The 19,948-nt window shown below is 42.3% G+C and overlaps 1 protein-coding gene across 7 annotated transcripts in view; it reads left to right on the top strand.

The window, feature by feature from the left end:
• KIZ (kizuna centrosomal protein) overlaps window positions 1-6,005 on the top strand; it is a 131,508-nt gene extending 125,503 nt beyond the window's left edge. For all 7 annotated transcript variants that reach the window (XM_077871979.1, XM_077871978.1, XM_077871980.1 and 4 more), the window contains 2 exons: window positions 3,473-3,516; window positions 5,863-6,005. In XM_077871979.1, coding sequence (XP_077728105.1) covers window positions 3,473-3,516; window positions 5,863-5,966 — 148 coding nt within the window. In that variant the 3' untranslated portion in view covers window positions 5,967-6,005. The remainder of the gene's footprint in view (window positions 1-3,472; window positions 3,517-5,862) is intronic.
• Window positions 6,006-19,948: the final 13,943 nt, after the last annotated feature.

The raw sequence follows: 19,948 nt of genomic DNA, 5'->3' as shown, positions 1-19,948 counted from the left end.
CATGGTGTGCTGTGGCCCAAGGGCCAAGTCCTGGCCTGGCCACTGCCTGGTCCTGTGCAGCCTGCAAGCTAAGAGTGATTTTTGCAGTTTTAAATGGTTGAGGGAAATCCAAAGAATAATGTTGTGCGACACCTGAAAGTTCTTTTTTTTTTTTTTTTTTTTTCATTTATTTATGATAGTCACACAGAGAGAGAGAGAGAGGCAGAGACACAGGCAGAGGGAGAAGCAGGCTCCATGCACCGGGAGCCCGACATGGGATTCGATCCCGGGTCTCCAGGATCGCGCCCTGGGCCAAAGGCAGGCGCCAAACTGCTGCGCCACCCAGGGATCCCCGACACCTGAAAGTTCTATGAAATTCAAATTCTAGTGCCTATAGATGAGGTTGAATTGTAATGCAGCCATGTCTGTCAGTTTACACATTGTCCACTGGGACTGTTGTCACGCTACAAGCACACAAAGTGAGTAGTTGTGGCTGAGACCATATGGCCCACAACACCCAAACCATTTGCTTTCTGGCTCTTTATTAGCAAACCTTTGCCGACCTGGGCTTTTTAAGATGGAAATGTTTCTTCCCTGCCCTCAAAGAAAGTGGAGCAGTCAGATTCCAAGCTTCCAAACACATGTGATAGAATATGGTGACCCTATCTCATGGCCTCTAAGACTAACTCTTCCATTTCTTATGCCCTCCGAAGTGAAAGTGTTCTTTCTCTTACTGACCATAGTAGCTAAACAAGTTGGCTATATCCAGTATTACAGGGAAAGCTCTCCCACCATGGTCTCATCTTAGCTTTACACATTAGGTGCAGCTCAGAAAGAACTGTTGACCCAAAGAATTGTGTGTGTGATCAGTTTGAGATTTGTGACACTCCAGATCAACTTTGGGGTGTCACATTGGCGTGCAGAGATGGTTTCCCACAGGGAAAAAAATATTGCCCCTAAGGTGTGGGGATGGAATAGGAAACACCTGGAAGCATTGTCCACCTTTCTCAGTGGGTGAACTACATGCATTTATTAGTTCTGCAACATATTTCTTGCCCATTTCCAGTAAGAAACTTCAACAACCTGATTCTGAAGTCCCATAAGTAAAAATATGCCAATCAAATAATGTGTCAGCAAATATTGGTTAGGGGTCTTTAAGCAGGGCCCTGCTCTTGGTGAGGTTCCTCTTTTCATTCATATGTAAGCCCCAAGCACCCACTAAGTGCAAAGCACTAGGTTACCCAGGTAAGCTGAAACAGGTACAGTTGCTACCTTCGTGGAGTTCACACTCTATAGGGGGAGTGATCATATATGCTTCAGTTACACAGATGAGTGTGAGACAGCAACCTGGATGAGGACTCAATGTGGCGGTGAGGGAGGGCAGGAATGAGGAGCTGAAGGGCCCACCCAAGTCTGGAGATCAACCTTGGAGGTGCTGTTCAGGATTCAGGGCTTTTGCCAAAAAACAATAGGAAGGCGTCATGGGGCTTTAGCGATGAAGTGGAGATAATCAGGCTTGTGTTTCAACAAGTTCACTCTTGTTGCTGAGTGGAAAATGGACTACAGGGGACATGATGTTTTTGGCATCATCAATCAGGGGCTGTTCCAAAGGTCCAGGCAAGAGATGATGGTGTAGTTGGATAGTTGGTGGCAGCCTAGAGGGAAGAGCAATGACTTCAGGAAGTACTGGAAAATAAATTGGTGGAACGTAGGCCTTGATTGGGTGCAGGAGGGTCCAGGAGTAGAAGGAGTTGGGGAGGGAGCAGAGGGTCCAGGTGCCTTTGACAGAGACTTGAGGGGCCTGGCCTGGCAGGGGAAGGGAACCACGCTGGGGAGATTGTGAATTTGGTCATGAATGGACATGTTGACCACAGGACGCTTTGAAGGCAACCAAGTAGAGCGAGCCCTGGCCATGTTTCTGGAGCTCCGAGAAGTGGCTGCCCCAACCTCCACCCTGGGATCTGGCCTGTGCTCACTGGCTATTCTGCACTTGCTCTTGCCAAGGGCTCCACTACCACATCTCACCGCATCCCCCTTTCCTCTGTCCCAGGTTTGCTTCAGCTTTTAAAAGCAGAGCCCAGGAGGTACCCTGCCTTCTCAGGGGTCCTACAGCCACTTACCACCCACTCTGTTCTCACAGTTCTCCCAGCCCTTGGCTCTCTCCCCCTCTCCCCCTGCAGCTCTCCTTGCTACAGCTGGAAAATTATCCTCTCTGTACCCCACCAGCATTGTTATAACCAACCTCTGCCCTCCGCCTCTGGACCAGTGTCCTCATGAAATGGGAAGTAGGTAAACAGTAGACACACAACACAATAGTTGCATTTAGAGTGTGTATGTGTGTGTGTGGGGGGGGGTGTAGGCTAAGTACTTCATGTCAGATGGATCCATGTGCGCAGCACCTTTCTGCCACCTCCATGTCTGCTGGTGAGTGCCAGACCCTCTCAGATGGCCATGGGGGTGCCCCTTCTTCGTGGGGAAATAGCTCCGGCCCCTAGGTGGTCATGGCAGATCATGAAACAGGTACCAAGTTTAAAGGAAGCGTGGAAAGATATTGAGCCTAGAAAGTAATAACCTGACTGGAGCTTATTTTACAGAAGAAAAAACATAAATAATATTACCTATGGCAAAGAGCAGATTTTTAAGCCACAGGTTAGCCATAGGGAGGGAGAAGGTGAGTTAACAGTGTTTCCTATGTCAAGAGGACCGGAGTCCCGGTCAGGAGCAGACCGTGCACATTGGCAACTGTGTTTTCTTCATTCTACTCAACTAAAAGGCTGGGTGGAATCTGTTCTAATGAAATAATCTGTAAATGTAAATGCTAGCAGATACCCTGCCAGGACCACGTTGCTAGTATTTGATGCCATAAACACTAGCATCTTGTGCATGTGACACCTAGAAACTTACACAGTGGTGCCCGGGATCCTTGTCTTTCTTTCCCATGCCTTAGTGCATTTCTGTAAGCACAATGGGAGTTTATTCTGCACTCCCTTACTAAGCTGTTAAGGATTGCCATCACTGGCTTGATGGAGAGGAGTCTTCACTTCCTCACTAGCTTCTTGCATTCCATCCCGGATTCTCTACTTCAGGTACTTGACTTTTAGCTTGTTTGAGAGTGCCAAAGCTCTGGCATTTTGTGGTTTTTAGAGGGCTGTCAGAGGGAAGTCGGTGCTCTGCCTCACTGACCATGTCCTCGTTGTCTAGCTGCAAGCGGCAGGCACAGACTGACCTGGTCTCTGCAGAGCCAGTAGGGAATGCGCTCAGGGACACGAGTGATGCTGTCACAGTAGGGACCCACCCCCCAAAGCATCAGCGAGCACCTCTGGCCACTGTGGTCCTGACATTTTCTTCTTGTTCTTAAGACTTGGAGAGCACACATAAAATATCTGGCCTTTCCGTGCATCGTACGTGCTTCTTTGCTGATGCACTCATTGTAAAAATATCAGTCTGATTGTCATTTTTTTTTCAGGACTTAGGCTATTTCTTTATCTTTCAGGTATGAAAACGAAAAGAAATTAACTACCAATTTAGAGTCTAAAGGTAAGAGGATTCCTTTTGTGCTTTAATCAAGAGTTGTTTGTGACCTTCTATTTGTTTTCTGCATCATCGTGTAAGGAGCCTGAAGTGTGCCTGTGATCACAGGGGGCCGTTCCACCTCCCCATTTCTGAGGGGAGGGGAGGGCTGCTCGAGGCACCATTCTTCGGTGGCAGGGCAGGGACCTGACGACACATGAGGGGCCACGGGCCACGATGGCTTAGCATTCTAATTTGCAAGTATGAACACAGGGTATCTTGGCCTCCACATCCACTTGGTTGTCAACACGGGTATATTCTACCTATGAAATGTTTTTTGCCTCTGTCCCCAACCTCACAGCGAGTGCCCACAAGTACCCACTGCTCATGACATGACAGGGCTCTTGCATTAGACTAACTGGCTTCCTTATATCCAGTCCCTCCCCAAGTCCTGATTGTCCTCTACCTGGCCACCAGCATCCAAAACCTCAATGAACCTTCTTACCTTCCTGGTTAAAAATTGCTGGTGTCCCCCACTATGTGCAGGATAGAGTCTGTAACTTTCTCCCTTGTAGTCTATCCCTTCCCTTGTTTCCAGCTCAGTGCCTTGCAAGGTCTTGTCTTCTTCTGGTCGTGACTTAAGTCATTTTTTTTCCAAATAAAGACATACCTCGGAGGCATTGCAGCTTGGTTCCAGACCACTGCAATAAAGCCATTATCGTAATAACACCAAATAAATTTTTTGGTCTCCCAGTGCCTATAAAAGTTGTGTTTACACTATACTGTAGTTTCTTAAGTATGCAACAGCATTATGTCTAAAAAAAATGTTAATTAACATAATTTAAAATAATTTTTAAAACACTTTATTACTAAAAGATGCTAACTGTCATCTGAGCTTTCTGCGAGTCATGATCACTAATCACAGGTCACTGTATGAAATGAAATAATAATGGAAAAGTTTGAAATAATGAGAGAATTACCAAAATGTGACGGGGACACAAGATGAACAAATGCTATTGGAAAAATGGCACCAGTAGGCTTGCCTGATGTGGGGTTGCCACAAACCTTCAATTTGTAAAAAACACAATCTCTGAAAGCACAGAGAAAATGAGGTGTGCCTGGATACCACACTTGTACCTCTGTGCCTTTCCTCATACTGCTCCTACCCTTTTCCTTCGCACTCTGAGCCCCTATTCGTCTCTGAACCCTCAGCTCACAGGGAGCACCTCCTCCACCTTGCATGCTAATGCTGTGGCATATCCCTTGGAGCTTGGGCTCCCCTACTCTGTCTGCTTAGACCCCCTTCCCAGTGGGCCCTGATCGAGAGTGTGGGTGTAAGTCAGACATACTGGATGGGACTCCTGGCTGGAGCACCCACCAATGCTGTGATCAGGGTGGTCACAGCCTCTCCGCCTGTTTGCTCAGTTGATGGAGGCAGTCATACTTGCCTTCCCAGGTTGGTACAAGGATGAAATGGGGTTCAATATAAGCCATCATCACAGAGTGGCAGGCAGTGAGTCCCATGGAGATAACAGTGGTCGTGGAGATGGTCACTGAGCAGACCATGCCCCCTCACATTCTGTCCTACTACCTTGGAGATCGCAGCACCGTTTGCAGGCAGCCGTGGCCTTCCACTGCAGGCAGCTAGCCTCAGCCTGAGGGCTTTCTCTGGCCCTGGAAGCATGCACCATCCCCACGGGGCTGCCCAGAGTGCCAGGGACTGGGTGCCCTGGTTGAGAATAACTCTCAACCAATGAGAAGTGGAAGTAGGTTGGGAAATAACCCCACTTCCTTGCTCTGTTGGGACAGTTTGAGGAGAGTTCTGAGTGTCTCAGAGGGTACCCTCAGGACTGAGCCTCCTGTCTACTGCCCACCCCGCTGTGGGCTCTTGCTTCCTGTGTCACTCTTCTAGCTGCTCCCATCATTCCCAGGGATCACCTCCCAAGTAAGCTATGTGCACCCAAGGCCTGGTCTCAGTATGCACCTCACTTCTTTCCTTTCACCACGTCTTCCCTTCTCTCATCTGCTCTTATGAAGACCAGAGGAGATCAAAGTGCCAGAGCAGCAGAGCTGAGGTGGTCCCCGGTCTGATGAAATACTTAGCTAGCTGTGCTTCTATGGTTCCCTGGTCTTAAACCCCCGTCCTACAGTAAGGAGGTGGTCACAAGAAGGGAAGGAAATATTCTGCAGTGTTTTCCATAGAACACACTGAAATGTTCGCATTTGTGCAGTATTGACACACATTCCAGACACATGTGGTTGGGTTCATCCCTCCATGTCCCTGGTAGGCCTTTTGCAGGCCTTGTCTGGCTGTTGAAGACAAGCTGATCAGAGTGGAGAGATGTTAAATAGCTGTCTGGTTTTCTTTTCCAGCCTTCTGGAGTGAGTCTGATGACAGTAACTCAGAAATTGAAGCTGCTTTACGTCCTAGAAACCGTAACACATCCGCCAATGATTTTGATGATTTTTATGACTGAGTAACGACTGTTGGAAATAAAGTCGTTAAGGAAACTAAAGGCCTGTGTTCGTATGTAAAGTCCTAAATAAGCATGTCATTTTAAGCTTTCTAATTGTTTAATGGGAAAACTTGGGACCACATTGCCATTGGAGCGAAATTTCATGGCATAAACATAAATAGCATATTCATTTGAAGTGTCATCAAAAAACAAAGTGATAAATGCAATGCCCATCAAAATTCAAGTTGGTTTCTTTGTAGAAATTGACAGGCTGATCCTATAATTCATATGGAAATCCAAGGGAACTAGAATAGCTAAAACAGTCTTAAAAAAGAAAACCAGAGTCAGAGCACTCATATTTCCCAATTTTGAAACTTACTTTAAAAACTATAGTAATGGGGAGGCCAGGTGGCTCAGGGGTTTAGCACCACCCTCGGCCCAGGGCCTGATCCTGGAGACCCAGGATCGAGTCCCACATCAGGCTCCCTCCCTGCATGGAGCCTGCTTCTCCCTCTGCCTGTGTCTCTGCCTTTCTCTCTCTCTCTCTCTCTCCCTCTCTCTGTCTCTGTCTCTGTCTCTCATTAATAAATAAATGAAATTTTTTAAAAATGTAGTAATTGAGACAGTGTGGGACTGCAATAGACATACAGATTAATAAAATATCAATATATACAATTTAAAATTGATAATCCAGAAACAACTCCTTACATATATGGTCACTTAATTTTTCACAAAGGCACCAAACCATTTAGTGGGGGAAAGAAGTCTTTCCACATAGGGTGCTAGGTCAACTAGATAGCCACCTGCAAAAGAATGAAGCTTGCACTGTATACAAAATTAACTCAAAATAGATCAAGTACCTAAATATAAGAGCTGAGCTAGATTATAAAACTCTTAAAAGAAAACATAAATGTAAATCTTTGTGACCTTGCATTAGGCGATGCTTTCTTTGTTATGACACCAAAAGCCCTGAAGAGAGAAAAACAGATATATTAGACTTCATCAAAATTAAAACTTTTTTTGCTGCAAAGGACACATCAGGAAAGTGAAAAGAGGGCAGCCCTGGTGGCTCAGCAGTTTAGTGCCACCTTTGGCCCAGGGCCTGATCCTGGAGACCCAGGATCAAGTCCCGCATTGGGCTCAGTGCGTGGAGCGTGCTTTTCCCTCTGCCTGTATCTCTGCCTCTCTCTCTCTCTCAGGAATAAATAAATATTTTTTTAAAAAAAAAAGGAAAGCAAAAAGAATGGGAGAAATATTTGCAAATCATTTATCTAAAAAGAGATTTGTATCCATAATATATAAAGAATTTTTATAACTCAATAATAAAAAGACAACTAATCCAACTTAAAAATGAGCAAAGGATCTGAATCAACATGGCTCCAAAGAAAATATACATTTGACCAACAAGTACATGAAAAAATGCTGGACATCATTAGTCATCAGGGAAATGCAAGTGAGAATCACAGCGAAATATCACTAGGTATCCTCATTCCCACTGCAATGGCTAGAATCAAAAAAGGTAATACTGGGATCCCTGGGTGGCGCAGCGGTTTGGCTCCTGCCTTTGGCCCAGGGCGCGATCCTGGAGACCCGGGATTGAATCCCACATCAGGCTCCCGGTGCATGGAGCCTGCTTCTCCCTCTGCCTGTGTCTCTGCCTCTCTCTCTCTCTCTCTCTCTCTCTGTGACTATCATAAATAAATTAATTAATTAAAAAAAAAAGGTAATACTGGTGTTGGTGAGAATATGGAGAAAACCTCTCATACACTGCTGGTGGGGATGTGAGACAGTGCAACAACTTTAGAAAACACTGGCAATTCCTCAAAAGGACAAAAAGGTGGGAAGCGGTTATCAGGGAAATCCCATCCCTTGTGAAGCCCAGTGGGGTGAGATCTCAGGACAGCAGGCACAGCATCTGGAACATTTCTTAGGGTACTTACAGAGATCCCATCTGGAAAATAATAGATGACCACAATTGAATGTTGCCAGTGAGAGGTTATGTATGCATCATGCCCCCACTGCTGTGATGAGAGGGACACTTCACCCGTGTGATGTTCTCTCCAAAAACTCCTAACCAGAATCTGATCGTGGGGGAAAAAATATCAGACAAACTCCAATTGAGGGACATTTAGCAAAATACCTGGCCATCTTCAAGACTGTCAAAGTCATGAAAATCAAGAGGAGATGAAAGTGTCACAAACCAAAGGAGACATGACGACTAAATGCAACATGGGATCCTAAGTTGGACCCTCAAACTAAAGGGGAAAAAAAAGGCATTAATGGAAAATTTTGGGAAACCCAAATGAAGTTCAGAGTTTAGCTGACAGTAATGTACTAGTGTTGGGTTCTTAGCTTTTACAAATGTACCATGGTAATGTAAGATCAGGGGGATGTAACATTAGGAACCAGACAATACAAGAACTGTCTGTAATATCTTTGCAACTTTTCTATAAATCTGAAATTATTCCACACAAAAATCCAGCAGTAAACTTTGACAATTGAGTGATAACCTTCTGGACCTCATCTCTGTGTATAGATGTTTGTTTTTTAAAAATAGTCTTAAACGTTTCTATTTTAATTCTAAATATTATCAGAAAATATAACAGCCCTTCAGCTAGACACTAACAGAAAGCACAGAGTCCTACATCTAGAACACCTTTTACTGGAGATCACAAGTCGTGTGTACTGATGATGATCCAGAAGAAAGCTAGGTTGGTAACAACCTACCATTTTGCTAGCACTTAATCTCACTTTTGAGTAGTGGGAGAGTAGGCCTGGGGCTCAATGCCTCTACCAGGCAAATTGTCCAGCTAAATTTAATAAGATTCCTTTTTCAGTTGCTTTCTATTTAGCTTAAGTGACCCAGATTTAAAATGAATAGAAATAAAGTTTCCTTTATATATACATTTTAGGAAAAAGAAGATAATCAACTTTTTAAAATATACTAAATAAATAGCAATATAAATGATGCACAAGACGTGTGCAGGAAGGGTGAGCATTGAGTCTGTGAAGGCAGGTGGGCACATCATATCGGAGTAGCTCCAGTGGGGAAGGAGAGAATTTGTGGGCATTATCCGCAGATTTCAAATGTCCCCCCCCAAAAAAAAAAAAAAAAAAAACCCAGAAGTAAAACCATTGACTCACTGACATTTGTTGGGAGCATATCAAATGGTTTGCAAACCAGGAGCACTAAAACCATAACATGGGATAAGGTCAGAGGTCTGTTGTCAAGGGGCTTAGATAGTATAGAACCAGGAACTATTTATTCTTCACAGTGATTGGTTACATTAGAATTTTCTTAAATGAAAGGAAATTGGTTGGTGGCTACCATATATCAACTTGGGAGAACAATTTAAGTTTCACTTATGATTTTCATAAGCAAGAGGTGAAAGTCAAGTGAGCCTCGCCTGTCTTACAAAATAAGCTAAATTAAGATTTGCTTGTATGACTAAAGTGATTTTGTCTGCTCAGAACTTTCAAGACTGGTCTCTGTGTGTGTTTTAACACAGACAATATGATTGTCCACAAAGAAAATCAAGAGACTCAAAAGGCAAAGTGTTGAACCAGTGAGCTCAGCAAAGTTGGTGGCTTTTCATCAAAAATCAACATTATAGCAATACACTAGGAAAACCAGTTTGAAAACATTTTAGAGATGTCATTCACAGTAATGAGAAATGAATGATATGTCAAAAATCTAAAGCTTATTTAAAGACAAATTTTAATTTTTTTATTTAAATTCAATTTAATTAACATATGCTGTATTATTAGTTTCAGAGGTAGAATTTAGTAATTCATCAGTTGCATGTAACACCCAGTGCTCATTACATCATGTGCCCTTCTTAATGCCCATCACCCAGTTACCCCTCCAGCAACCCTCAGTTTGTTTTCTATATTTAAGGGTCTTATGGTTTACTTCCCTTTCTGTTTTAATATTTTATTCCCTTCCCCTATTTTTGTTTCTTAAATTCCACAGATGAGTGAAATCATATGGTATTTGTCTTTCTCTGACTGACTTATTTCACTTAGCATAATACCCTCTAGTTCCATTTATGTCGTTGCAAATGGCAAGATTGCATTCTTTTTGAGGGCTGGGTAATATTCCATTACATACATCATTTCCTTATCCATTTATCTGTTTTTTTGTTGTTGTTGTTGTTTTAAACAGATTTCTTTTTTAAATGTATGATAGTCACAGAGGGGGAGAGAGAGAGAGAGAGAGAGAGAGGGAGGCAGAGACACAGGTAGAGGGAGAAGAAGCAGGCTCCATGCACCGGGAGCCTGACGTGGGATTCGATCCCGGGCCTCCAGGATCGCGCCCTGGGCCAAAGGCAGGTGCCAAACCGCTGCGCCACCCAGGGATCCCCTCCATTTATCTGTTGATGGACACCTGGGCTCTTTCCATATTTTGGCTATCATGGACATAGCTGTTATAAACATTGGGGTGCATGTGCCACTTTGAATCACTATGTTTGTATCCTTTGGGTAAATACCTAGTAGTACAATTGCTGGGTCATAGGGCAGCTCTATTTTTAACTTTTTAAGGACCCTCCATACCGTTTTCCAGAGTGGCTGCACCAGTTTGCATTCCCATCAACAGTGCAAGAGGGTTCCCCTTTCTCTGTATCCTAGCCAACATCTATCATTTCCTGACTTTTAATTTTAGCCATTCTGACTGGAGTGAGGTGGTATCTCCTTGTGGTTTTGATTTGTATTTCCCTGATGGCCAGTGATGCAGAGCATTTTCTCAGGTGCTTGTTGGCTCTGTGTATGTCTTCTTTGGAGAAATGTCTCTTCATGTCTTCTGCCGATTTCTTGACTGGATTATTTGTTTTTTGGGTGTTGAGTTTGATAAGTTCTTTTTTTTTAAAAGATTTTATTTATTTATTCATGAGAGACACAGAGAGAGAGAGGCAGAGACACAGGCAGAGGGAGAAGCAGGCTCCATGCAGGGAGCCCGACATGGGACTCCATCCCGGGTCTCCAAGATCACACCCTGGGCTGCAGGTGTGCTAAACCGCTGCGCCACCAGAGCTGCCCTGATAAGTTCTTTATAGATCTTGGATACTAGCCCTTTATCTGATAAGACATTCACAAGTATCTTCTCTCTTTCTGTAGGTTGTCTTTTGGTTTTGTCAACTGTTTCCTTTGCTGTGCAGAAGCTTTTTATCTTGATGAAGTCCCAGTAGTTCAATTTGGCTTTTGTTTCCCTTGCCTTTATAGACATGTCTAGCAAGAAGTTGCTCCAGCCAAAGTAAAGGGGTTGCTGCCTGTATTCTCCTCTAGGATTTTGATGGATTCCTGTCTCACATTTAGGTCTTTCATCCATTTTGAGTTTATTTTTGTGTATGGTGTAAGGAAGTGGTCCAGTTTCATTCTTCTGCACGTGGCTGTCCAATTTTCCCAACATCATTTGTTGAAGAGACTGTCCTTTTTCCAGTGGATATTCTTTCCTGCTTTGTTGAAGATGAGTTGACCATAGAGTTGAGGGTCCATTTCTGGGGCCTCTATTCTGTTCCATTGATCTATGTGTCTGTTTTTGTACCAATACCACACTGTCTTGATGATCACGGCTTTGTAGTACAGCCTAAAATCTGGCATTGTGATGCCGCCAGCTCTGGTTTTCTTTTTCAACATCACTTTGGATATATGGGGTCTTTTGTGGTTCCATACAAATTTTAGGATTGTTCCAGCTCTCTGAATAAATGCTGATGGTATTTTGATAGGGATTGCACTGAATATGTAAATTGCTTTAAGTAGCATAGACATTTTAACAATATTTATTCTTCTAATCCATGAGCATGGAATGTTTTTTCCATCTCTTTGTGTCTTCCTCCATTTCTTTTGTAAGTGTTCTATAGTTTTCAGAATGCTGATCCTTTACCTCTTCAGTTAGGTTTATTCCTAGATATCTTATGGTTTTTTGATGCAATTGTAAATCGAATCACTTCCTTGATTTCTCTTCCACCTCATTTGTATAGAAATGCAACTGACTTCTGTGCATTATTTTTATATCCTGACTCTTTGCTGAATTCCTCTATGAGTTCTAGCAGTTTGGGGGTTTTCTACGTAGAGTATGCTGTCATCCATGAACAGTGAAAGTTTGACTTCTTCTTTGCCAATTTTGATGCCTTTTATTTCTTTTTGTTGTCTGATTGCAGAGCCTAGGTCTTCCAGTACTAGTTGAATGATAGTGGTGAGAGTGGACATCCCTGTCATGTTCCTGACCTTAGGGGAAAAGTTCTCAGTTTGGAAGACAAAATTTAAAACATTTACTGACAAGAGAGAACTCAGTGTTCTGGGGGCGGGGTGGGGGTGGGAGATCCTATATCTTAAAATTCACAATTCTATCCAAATTAATGCTGGAAGTCCATTCCAATTCAATCAAAATCCCACCAGGTCTTTCGCAGAACTTAACAAGATCATCATAAAATTCAGAAGGAATATAAAGGGCCAAATGAAATTAAAAAAGAAAGAAAAGAAAAAAAGAATGAAAAAAGGAAAGGAAGGAGGGAGGAAGGAAAGCAGGAACAAACGAACGAAGGACGAGCCAAGACAAGTTTGAAGAATAAAAAGGAGGTCTTGCGGTGGCAAACATCAGGATTTATTGAAAAGAATAGTAATTAGGCCTTGGGGTATTGGCTCAGGGATAGAACCGGGGAGCAGAAGGAAGGCCCTAGCCATAGTCTCAGGCAGGAGAATCAGTGTAGATAGATGTAGTTTCAGAAATCAGTGAGGTAGGTAACAGACTTTTCATAAATGATGTTGGATCAATTGGCAATCCACGTGGCAAAACACCAAATTAATTTTTTTACATGGTAATCATAAAATATTTATTTTTGTATCAATTTCACTCTCAGTATATCTAAGTGATCCTTTTTCAGTTCACTAGGAGAGCACACTAGCACTTCTATACCTCTTTCTTCCCCAGGCTGTGTTTGCTAAGATCGCTAGTTTGCTAAGATTGAAGCTCCTTTGTCTTCCTTTCATTGCCATCTCTTCATGGCTGGCATCTCTTCTCTTTCCAAAGGAAAGAAAGGAAAGATCCTTCTTCCTTCCTGCCTCACTGTTCCCCACCATTAATTAAATCATTTATTCACTTAGGGCACATCTGATGCCCTTCTACTTCCCCCAGTACATTTTTCCTCAATCTTTTTTATTGTGGCAAAATATATACAACATAAAACATACCATCTTAATCATTTGCAAGTGTACAGTTTGGTAGTATGAAATACATTCACGATGTGCAGTTGCCACCACTATCCATCTCCAGAACTGCAGAACTGTCATCTTGTAAAACTAAAAGTCTGAATGCCCCCTCCCTAAAACCCCTGGCAACCACCATTTTACTTTCTGTCTCTATGATTTTGACCATTCAAAGTACCTCATATAAGTGGAAGCATGCAGTATTTGTCTTTTTGTGACTGGCTTATTTCACTCAATATAATGTTCTAAGGTTCATCCACACTATCGCATATGTCAGAATTTCTTTCCTTCTTAAGGCTGAATAATATTCCATCAAATGTGTATGCTACATTTGTTTGTTTATCCATTCATCTGTCAATGGACACTTGAGTTGCTTTCATGTTTTAGCTACCGTGAGTAATGCTGCTATGAACCTGAATGTACAAACATCTCTTCAAGATCCTGATTTCAGGGGATCCCTGGGTGGCTCAGCGGTTTGGCGCCTGCCTTTGGTCCAGGGCACAATCCTGGAGTCCCGGGATCAAGTCCCGCGTCAGGCTCCCTGCATGGAGCCTGCTTCTCCCTCTGCCTGTGTCTCTGCCTCTCTCTCTATGTCTATCATGAATAAATAAATAAAACCTTTAAAAAAAAAAAGAAAGATCCTGATTTCAGTTCTTCTGGATATACACCTAGAAGTGGAGTTGCTGGATCATATGAATCATAAATTCTATTTTTAATTTTTTGAGGAAATGCCATACAAGTTTTTGTTTGTGTAACGATTATTGTAGCACCATGCATGTTTTCCACAGTGGCTGCACCATTTTACATTCCTAAGGACAGTGCACAGGGGGTTCCCCTTCTCCACATCCTCACCAATGCATATTTTATGTGTTTTTGATAGTAACCATCCTGAGGGGTAGTAACATTAAGTTTCCACCTCACTCTTCATACAAAGGAAATTCCAGCTAAAATAAAGAACCAAATGTGAAAAAGAAAAACTTGAAAACTCTTAAAGAAAAACAATAAGCAACTATCTTTATGATAGTTAGACCAAGGAAGAATTTCTTAACCCATGCAGAAAATGCATGAACTTGTAAAAGAAAACATTGATAAATATTACCACATTGAAATGAAAATATTCTGAATAACCAAAACACTAACAATCTGAAAAGACAAATCTTGGACTAGAAGATGACATATGTAGGATATATGCCCATCAAAGATCTGTATATAGAGAACCATATATCAATAAAAAAGAATACAACTCAGTGGAAAATGAAAAAAAGGATCAGAATGAGCAGTTCATAGAAAAAAATTCAAATGTAGACATAAAATAGACTTACTAGTGTAGCAAATAGCAAAAGTAAAGTATTTCAAAAGGTGACATTTCATGCCCAGTAGACTGGAAGCAGATCACTCTGAGCATCAAGAAGTATACCAGGAAAGAGGGACATAAACTATGAAGAACACAGCTTACAGTATCAGGTAAGGTTGCAGGTGGCATATCATATCCTATGACCCTATGGTTCCCTCTCTAAATATTTGGAGCCACACCGTCCAATACAGTAATCACAAGCCATGTGTGACTCCTGAGCACTCTCAAGTGCTAGCCCAAATTCATTTCGGATTAAGACTTTGTATGAAAGAAATAATGTAACACATCACCATATAACACTGTTATAATACCATTGACTATATTCCCTATGCTGTGCCTTTCATCCCTGTGACTTATGCTTCCATAAGTGGAAGACTATACCTCCCACTCCCCTTCACCCATTATGCCCATTCCTCTATTGCCACCTGTGGCAACCACCAGTTTGTCCTCTGTATTTATGGGTCTTTTTCTGCTTATTTTGTTTTTTAGATTCCACATATAAGCAAATCATTATATTTTCCATTATATTATTATTTCATTAACTTTTATATCAGTTATAGGTTGAAATGGATACATTGGATATGTTGAGTTAAAATATATTATTAGGGACACCTGGATGACTCAGCAGTTGAGCATCTGCCTTTGGCTCAGGTTGCAATCCCAGAGTCCTGGGATCGAGTTCCACATCAGGCTTCCTGCCAGGAGCCTGCTTGTCCCTCTGCCTATGTCTCTGCCTCTCTCTCTCTCTCTCTCTCTCTCTGTCTCTCATGAATAAATAAAAATAAAATCTTTTAAAAATTGATTATTAAAGTTAATTTCAAGGACACCTGGGTGGCTCAGTGATTGAGCATCTGCCTTCGGCTCAGGTCCTGATCCCAGAGTCCCAGAATCGAGTCCCACATCAGGCTCCTCACTGGGAGCCTGCTTCTCCCTCTGCCTATGTCTCTGTCTCTCTGTGTCTCTCATGAATAAATAAATAAAATCTTTTTTAAAAATAAGGTTAATTTCAACCAGTTGTTTTTGTTTTTTTTTACATTTTCTAATGTGGCTACTAGAAAATAAAAAAATTATTACATGACTCACATTTGTGGCTTTCTAATATCTCTGGGACAAAGCTGCTATAGAGAAACTCTCACTGTTGTACAAAGAGAGACAAAAACTTAATTGTGCTATTATTTGAAATACTGAAAATTTGGAAACATTAGTGCCCACCAACAGAAAAACAATAAGAGACACATTGCTGAAGGATTTATACAGTTGGTAAAATACATGTAAAAGTGGAAAAACACAAAACAATTCAGTGTGTTGTTTACAGAAAAAGAGGGAAGGGTTTGTATATAATAAAAGTATAAAAACATGCATGGAAGAGGTTTTGACATCTCCAAGAAAGCAATTAGCTCTGGGAAGAAGAGAAAACACTACAATGGTTGGTATACAGAGAACTGTAATGCATCAGTAACAGCTTGTTTCTTTAGGTTAAAAAACAAATGCTCTAGGCAAATATGGCTAAATGTTAACATCTGTCAAATATCTGTCCAATTTGGATGGTGGTTTCATGTCATTCATATTATGCTATTCTCTGCATTTTTGTGTCTCAAATAGTTTATAATTTTTTAAAGAAATGAATCATGAAGAGCTTTTTATCCCATCCTAAGGAGTTTGGACTTTCTTCTGTTGATAGTGTTTGGAAGCCACTGAAGGGTTTTAAGCAGAGATTTCCATCTAGAGAGAACATTTTGCGATCTCAGGCTCATCCAGCCCATCAGCAAATAACAGGAAAAATATTTCATTGCTTCTGGTGCATGCTTTTTTTTTTCTCCCACATTTGAACAACTCTGCAACTGGCATGTGTTGTGTTGCCCAGTCAACACTCAGGGCATTGGCGTTGTTGCCTGTGCTGATGCACCAACATGCAGAATGCCAGTTATCATCCTCTTGGATAACATTATGGGGACTCTAGGGGATCACTCTTAAATGCTACACTGCTGGGGCGCCTGAGTGACTCAGTCGGTAAAGCGTCTGCCTTTGGCTCAGGTCATGATCCCAGGGTCCTAGTCAAGTCCAACATTGGGTTCCCTGCTCAGCAAGGAGTCTGCTCTTTTCTCCCCCTCCGCCCCTCCCCCTGCCTGTGCTCTCTCTCTCTCACTCTCCTTCTCAAATAAATAAATAAAACCTTTTAAAAAATGCTACACTGCCAACACACTTCATGGCACAGAGAAAGAAAACATGGAAAATCCTTCACATCAGCAACTTTGAATCAAAATGTAATTTAGAAGATGCACGTTCTATACATGAAGGAGTTTTAGGAAACCATTATTTAATTGGTCAATGTTTGCGTTTTTATAGATGCACAAGAGTGGAATGATTTCTTTAAGATTTTTTAAAATTCTGGTAAAACACACATAACATAAAATTTACCATCTTAACCATTTTTCAGGGTACAGTTGAGGACATTCACATTGTTAGGCAGCCATCCATCTCTAGAAGTCTTCTCATCCTGTACAGCTGAAACTCTGTGCCCATTAGACACCAATTCCCCCGTCCTGGCCACTATAATGACCACTGTGCAAACCTCATACGTCTGCTTGGTAGGACCTGCCTAAGTCACAGAGAACTCTACCTTAAAGGGACTCTGGACAATGTCATTGTTATCTTTCCAGGCTCTGCAGGGTAGCAAGCACACCGCAGGGGCTGGGATGGTGTTGAGCACCATCCTACCGTATCTACTCTAAGTATCTACCAGTACTGGTCTCACAATACACGAGGGAAGGGTTGTTCTGCATAGGCAAACCAAATTCAGGGGCGAATTCTGTTGAGTTTGATGACTGAAATCAACTTCAGTGAAGTCTGTCCCTGAGACCCAGCCCTGTAACTACCAGAAGAAGCCTGTGCAGGGTTTTCCAACAACAGTGGGAAATCACACTTCCCCTGGCATAAACCCTACTGGAGCCGGTCCTGGCGAGAAGACCTGACACTGGCTGCCACCGGGATTTGACTATCCTTGAACCTTTCATCTCAGTGAATTGCTTTTCTAATTGCACTTCCTTTTTAAATGGTCTGTTTGCATCGTGTCCTCCCAGACCTCCCTCCTTACCATGTGGTTTGCTACTCTCAGCATTTAATTGTGTTACTGACTGACAAGATCTGTTTAGGGCCCGATTTTCTACTGACATTGGGTGACAGCTCATGAGTTCCCTCCTCCTTTCCCTCAAGAAAAAACGAGGAAACCAAACAACTGTGAATCCTAACAGCTTTTATCCCGTTCTCAAGCTTTCGTCCGCTTTCAATATTCCTGTCACTACGGCTGTGTCATCGGCAGAGTGCTTTGGTGATGATCAGATTTCAATGTATCAAACTGGCAAAAACACATTAAAGAAGATTGCAATAATTCCAGCCCCAAATCCAAGCAGATAAGGATTATATTACTCAAGAACTTACCCCAAGTGACAGAAACTGAACTCATCCAGTGGAAACACACATTAGCATTCAGCAGCCAAGATTTCAAGTCTAACTGCTTCTGGTAGTGGTTCTGTATATTTATTTCGGAATCATCTGGAAATCTCTGGCTCCTTAAGGTAGCTCCCTTTAAATCTTTTTGAACGACATGGTGTCGTCATTTGCCTCACTGCGTCGATGTTTTCCATTTCCTCAGGCCAGTCCAGCCATTGACACAAAGACTAATATTTGATGACAGATGGCTCTGTGAGCTTCTGGTAAGGCCATATCTCACTTTTGGAATGCAAGCGATAACCGAGTTCCTCTAGAGCCTTATTTATTATACTATTATTGTGCACAAACTCATTAGATGTAAAACATTCTGCCAGTCAACCTGATCCTGCTCTTCCCCAGCTGTCACGCTGGCAGCTCAAAGATGGCGACAGATGACACTGATGGACAGTACGGCTGCCATCTCCTGCTTCCCAAATTTAAAGCTGGATGCTTCTCAACCGAAGGAACGTGCCAGAGAAAAGAGATAGGAAGTCACTCTGCCGCATCCTGTGGTTTGATCACCATGGTAGTTTACTAAATGGTATTCATTGGGCCCTGCTGGCCAGGCTTTTCTGGCACTCACAAGCATACTTATGGCAACTATATAAAATCAAACTGAAATCAAACTACATCCCTCCCTCTGGTGCAACAAGAATGTTGTCAGTTTTGCATCCTGGTCCCATTCTTGCCAAGCACCAATTCTTTCTCCCTTTTCAGATGTGCATGTATCTGGCCTCAATGCTCATACATCTCCCATAGACATTTTTGCAATAATATAAGAAATAACTATTCAATCACTTGTTTAAGAACATTCATTCTAGAGTACTTGCTGTGCCCCAGCCATTATGCCAGGCCAAATATATGGAGAAATAAATCAAGGACTTCCCTGTCTCATGGGAAAGAAACAGCTCATCTACATGCAAATTGTTTAGGGTGATGTTTTAGCTGCTATGACAAAATAGGCCCCAAATACAGTGGCTTTGAGAATATGTAAGTTTGTTTCTCTCTCGTTAACAGACCCAAGATTGGCAAGCGGTTCTTCTCTTACATGTTCAGAAATCCAGGTCCCTTCCATTTTTTTCCTCCACCCTCCCTAGGGCATCATCCTTGTCTGCATGGCAAAACTGTGTTGCAGACACACGAGGAGGTGGAAAATGGAAGTCCTAGGACAGGAACTTTCTTTTAAGGAATCACATGGTTATTTCTCACAATCCACAAGTGAATGCTTACTTATTTGGCAATACCTAGCTATAAAGTAGATTGGGAAACAATCTCCAGCTGAACAATCATGTTCCCAGGAAGAAGAGGAAAATGGATTTGGGTGGAAAACTGGCAGTCTTTTCTACAAATACTGTGTGTTAAGTATTGTTAGAGGAACATCTCTGGAGAGGCTAAATCATGAAATGGCTACACACTCAGGTTCAGGAGTCAGACAAGCCTATATTTGAGTCCCAGTACACAACACAGTATCATTCATTTAGTAGGTACCCAGTAAATATTAGATAAGAATATCATTTGCAATTCCATGGAAGTACAGTCAAAAGATTAGTTAGACTGCCTATGAATGGGTCCTATCAGGTATAGATTAGGAGGTAAACTTTGGCTGAGTCTTGAAGGACCAACAGAAATTGAGCAAGTATGGAGCACCTGGATGGCTCAGTTGGTTAAGCATCTGCCTTTAGCTCAGATCATGGTCTCAGGGTCCTGGGATCAAGCCCTGCTTTAGGCTCCCTGTTCAGTGGAGACTCTGCTTTTCCGTCTCCCTTTGCTCCTCTCCCCACTCATGCTTTCTCTGCCTCTCCCAAATAAGTAAAGAAGTCTTAAAAAAAAAAAAAAAGAAATTGAGCAAATGGAAGTTCAGTCATTCTGAGCATACACATGCCAAAGTAAGTACATGACAGGTAAATTTTTTTACCTGTGAGCAATTAGAATTTTCTCATACCAGGGGAGCTCGTAT

This window comes from Canis aureus, chromosome 26, assembly GCF_053574225.1.
Source record: "Canis aureus isolate CA01 chromosome 26, VMU_Caureus_v.1.0, whole genome shotgun sequence".
Lineage (NCBI taxonomy): Eukaryota > Metazoa > Chordata > Mammalia > Carnivora > Canidae > Canis > Canis aureus.
The sequence above is the reverse complement of the archived record's forward strand: the minus strand, read 5'-3'. Positions and strand labels throughout refer to the sequence as shown.